The 13174-nt window shown below is 43.0% G+C and overlaps 1 protein-coding gene and 1 long non-coding RNA gene across 3 annotated transcripts in view; both read right to left on the bottom strand.

The window, feature by feature from the left end:
- Positions 1–4225: 4225 nt before the first annotated feature.
- Positions 4226–13174, bottom strand: part of LOC135255946 (titin-like) — a 222530-nt gene continuing 213581 nt past the window's right edge. The window contains exons 15-18 of the mRNA XM_064337783.1: positions 12394–12699; positions 6657–6920; positions 5887–6019; positions 4226–4908 (exon numbers count right to left, since the gene is read on the bottom strand). Coding sequence (XP_064193853.1) covers positions 5928–6019; positions 6657–6920; positions 12394–12699 — 662 coding nt within the window. The 3' untranslated portion in view covers positions 4226–4908; positions 5887–5927. The remainder of the gene's footprint in view (positions 4909–5886; positions 6020–6656; positions 6921–12393; positions 12700–13174) is intronic.
- LOC135255951 (uncharacterized) lies at positions 8975–12394 on the bottom strand. 2 transcript variants are annotated; one of them, XR_010330327.1, is made up of 2 exons: positions 12252–12394; positions 8975–11927 (listed from the first exon to the last, which is right to left on the bottom strand). It is a non-coding gene; the product is annotated as an uncharacterized LOC135255951 (long non-coding RNA). The 2 variants fall into 2 exon arrangements; XR_010330326.1 differs by having other exon boundaries at positions 12218–12387.

The following is a 13174-nucleotide window of genomic DNA, read 5'->3' as shown; positions in this document are numbered from 1 at the left end:
GCCTGACAGAGTGCTGGGAGTGTGTGGAACAGCCTGACAGAGAGCTGGGAGTGTGTGGAACAGCCTGACAGAGAGCTGGGAGTGTGTAGAACAGCCTGACAGAGAGCTGGGAGTGTGTGGAACAGCCTGACAGAGAGCTGGGAGTGTGTGGAACAGCCTGACAGAGAGCTGGGAGTGTGTAGAACAGCCTGACAGAGAGCTGGGAGTGTGTGGAACAGCCTGACAGAGAGCTGGGAGTGTGTGGAACAGCCTGCACAGAGAGCTGGGAGTGTGTGGAACAGCCTGCACAGAGAGCTGGGAGTGTGTGGAACAGCCTGCACAGAGAGCTGGGAGTGTGTGGAACAGCCTGCACAGAGAGCTGGGAGTGTGTGGAACAGCCTGACAGAGAGCTGGGAGTGTGTGGAACAGCCTGACAGAGAGCTGGGAGTGTGTAGAACAGCCTGCACATAGAGCTGGGAGTGTGTGGAAGAGAGCTGGGAGTGTGTGGAACAGCCTGCACAGAGAGTTGGGAGTGTGTGGAACAGCCTGACAGAGAACTGGGAGTGTGTAGAACAGCCTGACAGAGAGCTGGGAGTGTGTGGAAGAGAGCTGGGAGTGTGTGGAACAGCCTGACAGAGAACTGGGAGTGTGTAGAACAGCCTGACAGAGAGCTGGGAGTGTGTGGAACAGCCTGCACAGAGAGCTGGGAGTGTGTGTATCTGCACAGAGAGCTGGGAGTGTGTGGAAGAGAGCTGGGAGTGTGTGGAACAGCCTGACAGAGAACTGGGAGTGTGTAGAACAGCCTGACACAGAGCAGTGAGTGTGTGGAACAGCCTGCACAGAGAGCTAGGAGTGTGTGGAACAGCCTGACAGACAGCTGGAAGTGTGAGGAACAGCCTGACAGAGGGCTGGGAGTGTGTGGATCAGCGTGCACAGAGAGCTGGGAGTGTGTGGAACAGACTGCACAGAGAGCTGGGAGTGTGTGGAACAGCCTGCACAGAGAGCTGGGAGTGTGTGGAACAGCCTGACAGAGAGCTGGGAGTGTGTGCAACAGCCTGCACAGAGAGCTGGGAGTGTGTGGAACAGCCTGACAGAGAGCTGGGAGTGTGTGGTACAGGCTGCGTGTGAGGAAGGTGTCATTCCAGCAGATGCTTACAGAGTATTTCAATATCATCATGTCAGCTTCAACAGTGGGATCAGAGATCATGTCTAGTAGTACCAGCTATGGCCACAAGGTGGCAGGTGGTGACCAAATATTGGGAATTTTGCTGTTCACGCACAGCACGCGCAATATCTGCTCTATGATCTGATCAAAGAGAGCAGTTTCCGTCAGAATAATCTCCTAGCTTTTACATTAGCAACATCCTCCCGGTGAGTTTACAGGCAAATTGCACAGCTTGATGAAGCATTTTCGGTAATTTAATAAACAGACATTTATTGAACAGAACGAAAATGTATAGTTATACCAATTAATTTATGACCATTTCTTGGGCCAGTTTTATATTTTAAAATCGTTTTTTAATTGATGTAATCTCCTTTCTCTGGAATGTGCAAACAGGCTTTAGACAGACGCAGTGAAGATCTGCAGGAAATCTGAGGACCGGAAGAAGAAATGAGAACTGGCGAAAAGAAAAATAACGCTGGTGCGTTTTAGGGAAGTATGCAGTCACTTCCTGTTTCAGCTGAAACTCTTTCCTGTCAGGGACAGAGAAAAGCAAAACGGTCATGATTTTTCTCTCTCTCTTTTCTTCTCTCTCTGTCTCTCCCCCCCCCCATTTCAATTCAATGTGCTTTATTGGCAGAAAATACACATGGTAAATATTGCCAAAGCAAACAAGAAACTCACAAAATAAAGTTGTGTAACAGTACAAGTCATGCATGAATGATAATTAATACAACTGCAATTACAATTAGAGATTTAAATAAAATAAAATGAAGTAAAATAGTAAGAATAGTATTTTGACAATGTAAACTATAAAAATAAATAAATTTGTCTCAGTCTATCAGGCTGTAGCAGGCAGAAATGCATTGAGCTGCCCTGCCCTTCTGCATCTCCCCTCCTCTTCTAGGAGAAGGGGAATTTTCTCATCATCAGGAAGATTTAAGAATTTTTTTTTATGAAGAGACATTTTTCTTTCTTTGCTGTATTTTGAGCATTTTTATATAAAGTCTCCCTCTCGCTCTCTCTCTGGGTATTATCTGCTGTCAGTAACACTCCATATTTGTCAGATATAAACGGCAAACGGCAAACAAAAGTTTAGAATCAATGGTTGATTAGAGACAATGGCTGTTTATTGTACTTTTGTCTACAATGCAAAATAGCTATGAAGCTTGAAATACCGGAAACCAGCCTTCCTCCTGCTGGGTGTTAATTCTGTCCTTGTTTAGACAGAGTGAGAGGAGAGGATGTGGTGAGTCTGTACCAGGGTGTCAGGTACAAGATAACAGCACACAAAAAGTGAACTGTGTGTGACGGTTGTCTACTACTAATGAAAAAAGATTTATTTCTGTCAGTCACTTATTTTATTCTTCCTTGTCTCCTAGGTCCTTGACTGACTCGGAAATTGATCCAGGTCCTCCAAGGACGATCCAATTTCCTCAATTCCTTCTTCCGTGCGTCCTTTCCTTGCTTCCTTTCCTTGCATCCTTTCCTTGCTTCCTCCGATGGGCGGTGCTAAGGGGTTAGGAAAGGAAGCAAGGAGGCATAATTGGCGATTGGAATCAGCCCCTGGGCGGGTTCCTGAGGCTGCTGATGTCATCGTTAGAACAGAGAGATGCCCAAAGGCTGCGTTTGGACAAACTCCCCGCTCTAAATGACAGCTGCCCAGGGCCCCTGACAGTAGGGCAGAGACTGTTGCAGCTTGGACATGGGATGCCAGTTTGGAGCCCAGCCCACCACTGAGTGGAGATCAGTAAAGCCTCCCTTACTGATCTGGGTTCAGTTTCAGCTCTGATTTGTACAGAGAGCCTCCAGATAGGTTCTGACACTTGGGGGGTATTTAACAAAGCAGGATTACTGAGTTAGCAGGCTAAGCAAAACCCAGAATAGCTATTTTTACTTCCGTCCAAGTTTGGGAGGGTTCCGGGTTTTACTCAGTGCTGTTATCCAGCTAACTCACTCATCCTGCTCTGGGAAACAGGATCCTGCATTTCATCTGAAAGACAGTTTTACAGTACAGCTGCTAGTCAGCCAATTACTCAAACTCACACACATAACAAACACACATAAAACACACTCATAAACATTTTATTTGAACATGAGCCAATTATAAATGTGAACATTATCACAAATGAAATACATGACCATAATCACTGTATGTAACACACAGACACAACTGAAAAGTTTCAACATGTTCCTTAAAATACGTAATAAAATTCAGTAGCATTAAGGAGATGGCGCTCCCCACAGTGTGACATCGCGGTACTCTCTTACTTGACTGAAAGATCCGCACAAGAATTCCAATGCCCTTGTACATCTGTACCTGAGCAAATGGCAAATAAAAGTCTTATGTCTTATGTCTGAATCCCCACTCTGATGGTTCTGAATTAAAACACCTGAGAGACAGCACAGTACAGCTGCTCCAGGTGTGTCGGTCATGTGACACACAGGTGTCTTACACCTGTAGACAGACAGGTACTGACATGACACTGAATTAAACTATAAAAAGGCAGTTATCATTAAAAACACTGAATTAAACAGGCAATGGAACAGGTTTTCACATGATGGTGGACAGAGATACACGCATACATGTCTTTGGCAGCAAATCTAGTACAAACAGCTTCATAAAGGTCATATGGAATAATACAGAGCTCTACAGGCAACAATTTATGAATTTCAGAACAATTTCATCCAGTAGCATTGAAATAGTCTTCTATCATGTGACAATGATCTGTGATTGAGTGGTATTTGAAAAAGCATTATAAATGCACAATAAGACATTTCTCAATCTTGGCCTGTCACCCCCCACACCCCACCCCCCACGGCCTACGCCCCCAGGCCTATCACTAATTGCTTGATCTATCTGAAAACCTGTGTTTAAATATTTACATAATCGTTTCCTTAAACACATTAACGCAGGTCTGTACAGGTGAGGTGCATGTTTGTTTGGTTTTTTTTGGCATGGATTTTGACTTCACACTGTACACTGTAAATTCATCTATTATAAATGGAGCCTCTTTCTAAAGTTACCATTTTCCATAAATCACATGAAATAAAAGCATTAGTTCATCTGACAGATTAAATATATTGAGACATGAATGTGGAACATTTATTCTTCATGGTATGCACAGCTATTACATAAAGTGGGGAAGACATTAAATCTGCCTAATTAAAAACAATTAACAATTCATTTCAGTTCATGACTGGGACTGAGAGAACAGTCTGAAACAGAGGATGAATGGGACTGAGAGAACAGCCTGAGACAGAGGATGACTGGGACTGAGAGAACAGCCTGAGACAGAGGATGACTGAGACAGAGAGAACAGCCTGAGACAGAGGATGAATGGGACAGAGAGAACAGCCTGAGACAGAGGATGAATGGGACAGAGACAACAGCCTGAGACAGAGGATGAATGGGACAGAGAGAACAGCCTGAGACAGAGGATGACTGGGAAAGAGAGAACAGCCTGAGGCAGAGGATGACTGGGACTGGGAGAACAGCCTGAGACAGAGGATGACTGAAACAGAGAGAACAGCCTGAGACAGAGGATGACTGGGACTGAGAGAACAGCCTGAGACAGAGGATGAATGGGACAGAGAGAACAGCCTGAGACAGGATGACTGAGACAGAGAGAACAGCCTGAGACAGAGGATGACTAGGACTGGGAGAACAGCTGCAAAACATCAGAATTTCCTGCAGAACTGACTCATCTGCAGAAGCGAAACTGGAAATGTTTCATGAGGACCTTCAACCTTAAGACCTGAAATTCCTGTGAAAAGGGGAGGAGAACATTTATGAAACCCCCGAATAAGTAGCCAGTTATGCTGCATGTCTTTATGGGGCAGTTATGCTGCATGTCTTTATGGGGCAGTTATGCTGCATGTCTTTATGGGGCAGTTATACTGGGGCAGTTATGCTGCATGTCTTTATGGGGCAGTTATACTGCATGTCTTTATGGGGCAGTTATGCTGCATGTCTTTATGGGCAGTTATACTGCATGTCTATATGGGCATGTCTTTATGGGGCAGTTATACTGCATGTCTTTATGGGCAGTTATACTGCATGTCTTTATGGGGCAGTTATACTGCATGTCTTTATGGGGCAGTTATACTGCATGTCTTTATGGGGCAGTTATGCTGCATGTCTTTATGGGGCAGTTATACTGCATGTCTTTATGGGGCAGTTATGCTGCATGTCTATATGGGGCAGTTATACTGCATGTCTTTATGGGGCAGTTATGCTGCATGTCTTTATGGGGCAGTTATACTGGGGCAGTTATACTGCATGTCTTTATGGGGCAGTTATACTGCATGTCTTTATGGGGCAGTTATACTGCATGTCTTTATGGGGCAGTTATACTGCATGTCTTTATGGGGCAGTTATGCTGCATGTCTTTATGGGGCAGTTATGCTGCATGTCTTCGTGGGGCACTTATGCTGCATGTCTTTACGGGGCAGTTATGCTGCATGTCTTTATGGGGCAGTTATGCTGCATGTCTTTATGGGCAGTTATACTGCATGTCTTTATGGGGCAGTTATGCTGCATGTCTATATGGGGCAGTTATACTGCATGTCTTTATGGGGCAGTTATACTGTATGTCTTTATGGGGCAGTTATACTGCATGTCTTTATGGGGCAGTTATACTGCATGTCTTTATGGGGCAGTTATGCTGCATGTCTTTTTGGGGCAGGGTAGATGTTGGGGCTGCAGCAGGATACAGTGAAGAAGACGCAACTCTCATACCCACCCACCCATCCAGAGGTCAAAGTTCATTCTCACTCAGCAGGCTCAAACCAGGCGACTGTACAGCATCACGATCAGCACCAGGCACAGGCTCCACATTTTAGACCCCTCGGTCTGCCAGATACCCGCAGCCCCATCTGAGAACAGGTAAGGACAGGTAAGGACAGGTGAGGACAGGTGAGGACAGGTGAGGACAGGTGAAAACAGGTGAGGACAGGTGAGGACAGGTGAAAACAGGTGAGGACAGGTTATTCTAAAGCCCGTTTTTTAGGGCTGATCTTAAACCGACTGAGAGTGGGGGAGGGGGTTACCTTCCACCATTGTTTCCTAAATGCATTTTAATGTGTCATGTGTTACGTTCAACAAACGAATTCATCAATTCAATGCTCACTTACTGCTAATCTCATTTCTTTTCCTTATACCACTAGTCAAATTGAAACAAATTGCTCATAACACATTCGTTGTAAACCTTTGAAAAGGGTATTTGACTTTGGTTACACCGCTGCTGAATAACACACTTCAAACCTCCACATTCAGAGAACACGTGGAGGTCAAAGTTCAGTTCCACTGAACAACCATGATGACTGAAAGTCATATGATGTAACAGTGCAATCAGACATTTTTTCACATTAATAAACACAACCACCCACAACAACAATCACTGATGCTGATTTTACAGTCTTATCTCTCATTTAATAGTAGTTGCAGGTGTAAACAGGTGTGTGCAGGTGTGGAAAGATGTGTGCAGGTGTGAATGAGGTGCAGTAAACTCACCTGTGCAGTGCGCCCCCACAGTGAGAGGGTCTGATGTCTCTCTGCTGACTGAGTTCTTCGCTTCACAGGTGTAGATGCCGCCCTTATCCACTAGCACAGGCAGTTTCAGATCTGGGGCACTAAGAGGATGGGTGTGGATGGACCATCTTTTATCACCCTCTCTGTACCAGGACAGGGTGGCTCCTGTCCCTCTCTCCACAGTGCACTGCAGAGTGCAGGGGTACTCATTCTGAGTGACACTGACATGGGGCTTTGATGCAGGAACTGTGCAGAGTGAACAGAGTGAGATAGTGAATGCAGAATTCAAAAACCTTAATGCAGAATAATTGTGACAAATATGAATTTGAATGATTATCTCTTTCTACCAAGCATAGGGCCAGAGCATACAAACTGAACAATTTGATATCGTGATAAATTTAATCAAATCTAAAATATAACTTAACAGGTGAAAAACATAGATGAACATCATTTAACTTTTGTCCAATGTGACTGGCAGCCTACATTATGGTGATTATGACATCATTCCTCCATCTGAGGAAAATAAATGACATCACCAGTAAGCTACCTCATTATGACATCATTCCTCCAAAAGAAGAGCACTGTTTCTGTAGCAGCTAGTTTCAGCACAGCAGCTATAAAAGAAAATCCCACATGGCAATAAAATGCGACCTGTACTGCCCGGATACACCATGTGATTCATCTGGACCAATCAGAGGCAAGTGGAGAACACCTCAATGGAAAAGTTACTTGCATGTAGAGAGAAAGAACATTTCTCTCTGATGAATTCTGTATATAAAGGGGATCTACCACGGGTCCCTCGGGTAAGTAGCGGAAATTAAACATTAAAAAATAGGCTAAATCACGAGTTATTATTCGTCTTAAAATCATAAACACGTATTAATCCTATCAGTAGGGGATAATAACATGAATGTGTTGCTCTGTAACTTACCGTTGTCCTCTAGGCACAGCGGTTACAAGTATTTCCAGGCACATATGCAAAGGGAGAGATGATAATATATTAAACCTGTTAATACTCGCCCCCTAGTGGAGCCGGCGCCCGCGTCAGCCATTTTGACAGCTGTCGAATTATTTTATTGAAAAACTTTTAAGCGAAATTAACCGCTCCAAATCTGACGTCGCGGTAACGTTTGATGCACGAGCTTGTGGTTGGCGCAGCCGCAGTCTGATAGCAGCAGCGCTCTCAGCCTCTCCCGCCCCTCAGAACTAACACAGATCCCTGCTGCTTTCAGCCAAACAGCTCACCAAAACGGGGACCCCAAAACCTTCACTACAACAAAAACGTATCTTCCCTTACACGGAGAAAAAGAGTGGGCTATGCGAGTATGACCACCCATTGATAATTCATGCTATAATTGATTTTAAATTGTGTTTTCATTGGAAAATGAACATGTATAAATCAAATATAGAATAAATGTATCAATGTGTGGTCATATTTTTTGTTTAACGTCATTTGAGTTGAGCAATAAACCATGACAGTTGGTTCATAGCAGCCCTAATTGTTTTTTTTTTTTTGATATAGCATATACGAAACATAACGCGAGGTAACCTGAGGTATCTGGTAAGCGAGAAAGCCTAAACTCACCAACACCACACAGGCACAGTACAGATAAGCTCCCGATGCTATTTTCAGCACGTTTTGGTGATCTACGAAAACATGCGCACAACATCACACCCGCCTGACCCCACTGTGGGGCTCTATTCCAAATCTTATTTTCTGTCTGCTATACCATCCTGTTCTGTTCCTCCTAAGATCTGAGAAACAAACAAGTTGTTATTCAGTCTCGACTATCTGATGCGCATAAAGTTGTGGAAAGTGCATATTTCCAAATACAACTGATCGTATTATGCGAAGCTCATGTCATTGCGCTCTTTTTACTTTTATTTATTGAAAACTGCAATTCTTACATTCAGTTGCGGTGAATTATAAGGAATTAGGACACCAGCCAGTATAGAGAAACAGTGTTCCAAAACATCTGCTGTAACCGGGGACGGGCTGGTTTCTGCATTTCTAAACAACAATTTTCGTATAGAGAAGGCAAGAAATCATTGAAGGTACTCGAAATAAGGAGCTTCTCAACCTTTTTCATCACAACAATGCTTTCATTTTTAAAATTTAGTTTGAGCGTGTTTTCCAGTGCGTCTTGTATCTCTCCAAATGTCCCACATCGTTTTCTCGGGTCGTAAAAACCTGCCAGTGGCTGCTTACTAAAGGGGGTTATACGAGAGCAAGCTATATACTACTAGGTCACTTGGTATAATTACCATGTTCGATTTTCTTTTAGGTTTCCTTATTTGTATTTATTTGATTATATTAATTCTATTCTGTAATAAAACTGCCCACAATTCGAACAGAGTCGTTCTGAAGCAAAGCCATGTAAAAACTGCTTTTAAAGAGCCTATCAAACGAACAGGTAACGAGAGACACGTGAGGTCAAGCTTTTCAAGGCATATGACGTCAATAACAAATGACAACAATAACAAACTTAAGCACGTAGTACTGCACCCCCCCACATTTTCCTGCTTGCACTGTAACTGAGTTTTATAAAATAGGAAATACTTCCCCATTTCTCTGTAGACTGCAGGCTCGGGTTAGGGGGAGGGGTCGGGGGTCGGGGTGGGATAAACAAATTAGATAAATCATCCATCTGCACGACTTTATGGAATTATCGTGACAGTGTGTGAGAGCAGGCAGTAGTTAACACTGTAAAAGTTAGCCTAACTACCAGGGGTTCCTGTGCGTTATGAACACTTTTACGCGTTGCAGTAGACCTCCGCAAATATAAATCCATTCCCTCTATTATTACTCGCCAACCTTGCATGCTCTTCGGGGTGATGTTCATGCGGGAATGTTGCGCGTGTTACATGCTTATACTACATCTCATACACGGTTGTTTACAGAATGAAGCTAAGTTTTAAATTTTGCAGCTGATAAATCGGAAGCATTCGGCTCTGTCCGCTCGCTCACGTGTTTCCATCAGCGGTCTCCGCTTAGCTGCTACAATCCCGATATCTACAAATATTTCTGCTTAAACAAACATCTAAAAACTACTTCGGAAATGTAATTTTACCAGATAACAGGATATGCAAGGCATTTTCTAATTTGGGGAAGGTTGGAGAGACACTTGTGGAGGTTTGGGAAAAGTGTTTAAGATGGACACACCTGGTTGAATGCGGCTGCCTGTACACGCACACAAATGCGCTCAGCTGTGGAAAACACTCTGCTGAATCACTTTATGACCTTATTTTTATTTATGTATCCATTTTGACTGTGATAATAAATAAATATGGAATTTAAAAAGAAGGATTTTGCTTCTTTAATGTAAATGCTGTTTTGTAGTAAGTGTATTTTATGTGTCGTAGATCAGACAAGCACAGATGCTGATGCTTTAGTTTTGATGGTTCAGAGGTTTCCTGCAGTTTGAGGCTCTGACTGTGCCTGTACTGTCTGTACTTATGAGGATATGAGGATTTATTTAAGACCTGTTATAACCGGTGCACATGGACTTTTAGGGGCTTTGGAATGGTAACAGGTTAGAACAGTTATGAACACAAATATGATACAAACAAAGACAGCATATAATCACATTACAGTAGAGAAGTCTCGTGTCTGTTTAATTTTACAAAGAACAAATTAGAAATATACTTAAATTTAGCTTCCTAATTACACAGTGTAACCATTCAGATAGCTGTAACATACATTTACTTCAGGATTTCAGAATGTTGTGCCTGTTGTGAAACTCTCCTTCCTGATAACAGAGTTAAAGATCTGCCTCTGATCAGTGGTCTTGGTGACAGTAATGTGCTGCTGTTGTTGCTGCTGTTTTCAGTATATCAAAGTCACATGACCTTAGACCCCTGTTCCCTGTCACAGGTGTTTATTATAGTTCTGTTAAGTTATTATGGGCTACAATAGTCGCCCAATAAGTAGTTTCCCTGTATTAAGCAAATTATTGGAAAGATTTGTTTTTATGCAAATTAAGGATTATTTTTTAGGTAACAGGTTAATGACTGGTTCTCAGCACGCATACAGAGAGACTCACTCTACAAGTACTGCATTAGCTCAAATGGCAGACGATTGGTTAAAACATATGGATAGTAAGAAAATAGTCGGAGCAGTATTATTAGACTTTAGCACTGCCTTCGACGTTATTGACCACAAGGTACTGATAGGTAAACTAAGGTGTTATGGCTTCGACTCAACCTCCCTCTCTTGGATGGACAGCTATCTGTCCAATAGATCACAAGGAGTCTTCTTCAACAGAAGCTTTTCAGACAGCAAAAACATAAACTGCGGTATTCCACAGGGAAGCTGCAGCTAGGTCCACTTCTGTTCTCAATATTTACCAATGATTTACCTTCTGCTATAAAAGTAGCAAGTGTAGTAATGTATGCAGATGACTCTACTCTGTACAGTGCTGCTTCAACTTGTGAAGAACTGACCAAGGTCCTGAATAGGGAATTAGGTCTAGTGTCTGCATGGGTGGAGAGTAATAGATTGGTTTTAAACATCTCTAAAACAAAGTGTATAGCTTTTGGTTCAAGGTCCACACTGGCCTGTGACCCACAACTGAAACTGACCATGTCAGTGGTGCCTGTTGAAGAGGTTAAAATAACCAAGCTTCTGGAAGTAACATTAGATGGCTTATTGACTTTGTCAGAACATATAGAAAATATTATAAGCAAGATGGGAAAAGGAATCTGCATGATATGGAAATGCTTCTCTTATTTAACATCATCCACACTAAATCAGGTCATTCAGTCACTGGTCCTGTCTCACCTACAGTACTGCCCAGTCATATGGTCGTCCGCAAAAAAAAAAATAAATAAATAAACTTCAGTTAGAACAAAACCAAGCGGCTAGGCTGGCACTCCATTGTTCAGTACGTACAAATGTTGATCATATACACCTTGCATGGTTAAAAGTTGATTAAAAAAACTCCAATTTAGCCTTTTGATGTTCTTCAAGAACATATTAACCTTAAAGAAACCAGAGATCTGATGCATGTAAACCTGCTGATTGGTGGAGATCTAATGCATGTAAACCTGCTGATTGGTGGGGGATCTTATGCATGTAAATCTGCTGATTGGTGGAGATATGATGCATGTAAAACTGCTGATTGGTGGAGATCTGATGCATGTAAATCTGTACCGGAGTTTAAAAAGTAAAACAGGAATCACAGTAAAGCCACTGCACATGGAATTCCTCACTGCATAAGGCAATCTAGTGAAAACAGGCTAACAACTGATAATCTACATGGGCATGCAAACATCCACTCTGTTTAACATTACATTACATTACATTACAGGCATTTAGCAGACGCTCTTATCCAGAGCGACTTACACAACTTTTACATAGCACTTTACATTGTATCCATTTATACAGCTGGATATATACTGAAGCAATGCAGGTTAAGTACCTTGCTCAAGGGTACAACGGCAGTGTCCTTACCCGGGAATCGAACCTGCGACCTTTCGGTTACAAGCGCAGTTCCTTACCCACTGTGCCAGACTTCTGCATGCAAACATCCGCTCTGTTTAACAGACTTCTGCATGCAAACATCCGCTCTGTTTAACAGACTTCTGCATGCAAACATCCGCTCTGTTTAACAGACTTCTGCATGCAAACATCCACTCTGTTTAACAGACTTCTGCATGGAACGTTTAAATGAGAGAAAAAGCAATAACACAATAATCTCACTGAGACAGTCATACTTACTCCACACAGTCAGGTTGAAAGAGGCTGATTTCTGCCCATCATTTTTCTCTACTTTATAGACTCCAGAGTCCTCCAGCTTCAGCTCAGACAGGGAGAAGTGTCCAGTGCTGCTGTGCCACTGCAGTCTGTCTCTGAACTTCTCATTCTGGGGTGTAAAGTAACCACCAGTCACGTCTCCAATGGTCACACCTGCGTTAGCTTTACTGCTGTAAATCAGATTCCCGCTGGTTTCCACTGCAGCTGGGAACTCTATGCTCTTTCCCACAATGCCGTTCAGCTCCTGAGGCCCGCCAAACACACTCACTGCTGGAGACACAGAGACAAGCCACCATCAGCAATGAGCACAAGAGAATGCATGCAGTATTACATTTTATACTGCACACAGACACACACACACACACACTCACTGGTGGAGACATGGAGACAAACCTCCATCACTGAAAATCTCCAGGCAACAATTTATAGTGTAAACACAGAGAGAGAGAGAGAGAGACGCAATTACATTACATTACTTATCCTGAGCACCTTACGCAACTTGTTACACAGCATTTACATTGCATCCATTTATACATCTGATATATACTGAAGCAATGCAGGTTGAGTATTTTCATCAGAACCTGTAGAAACCATTTTGTGGAATGAAGTGCACATCCAGCTCCTCTATGAATCACTCAGCTCCTGCCCATCTTCCACTGTGGTCTGAAGTTCCATCTCTTCAGACTGTACCTGGACTAACTATCACCACTCTGCAGAGCACTCCCAATCTTCAGACTGTACCTGG

Source organism: Anguilla rostrata, chromosome 5 (genome assembly GCF_018555375.3).
Source record: "Anguilla rostrata isolate EN2019 chromosome 5, ASM1855537v3, whole genome shotgun sequence".
NCBI classification, from domain to species: Eukaryota; Metazoa; Chordata; class Actinopteri; order Anguilliformes; family Anguillidae; genus Anguilla; species Anguilla rostrata.
Note: the sequence above shows the minus strand (reverse complement) of the source record. Positions and strands in the feature narration are given on the sequence as shown.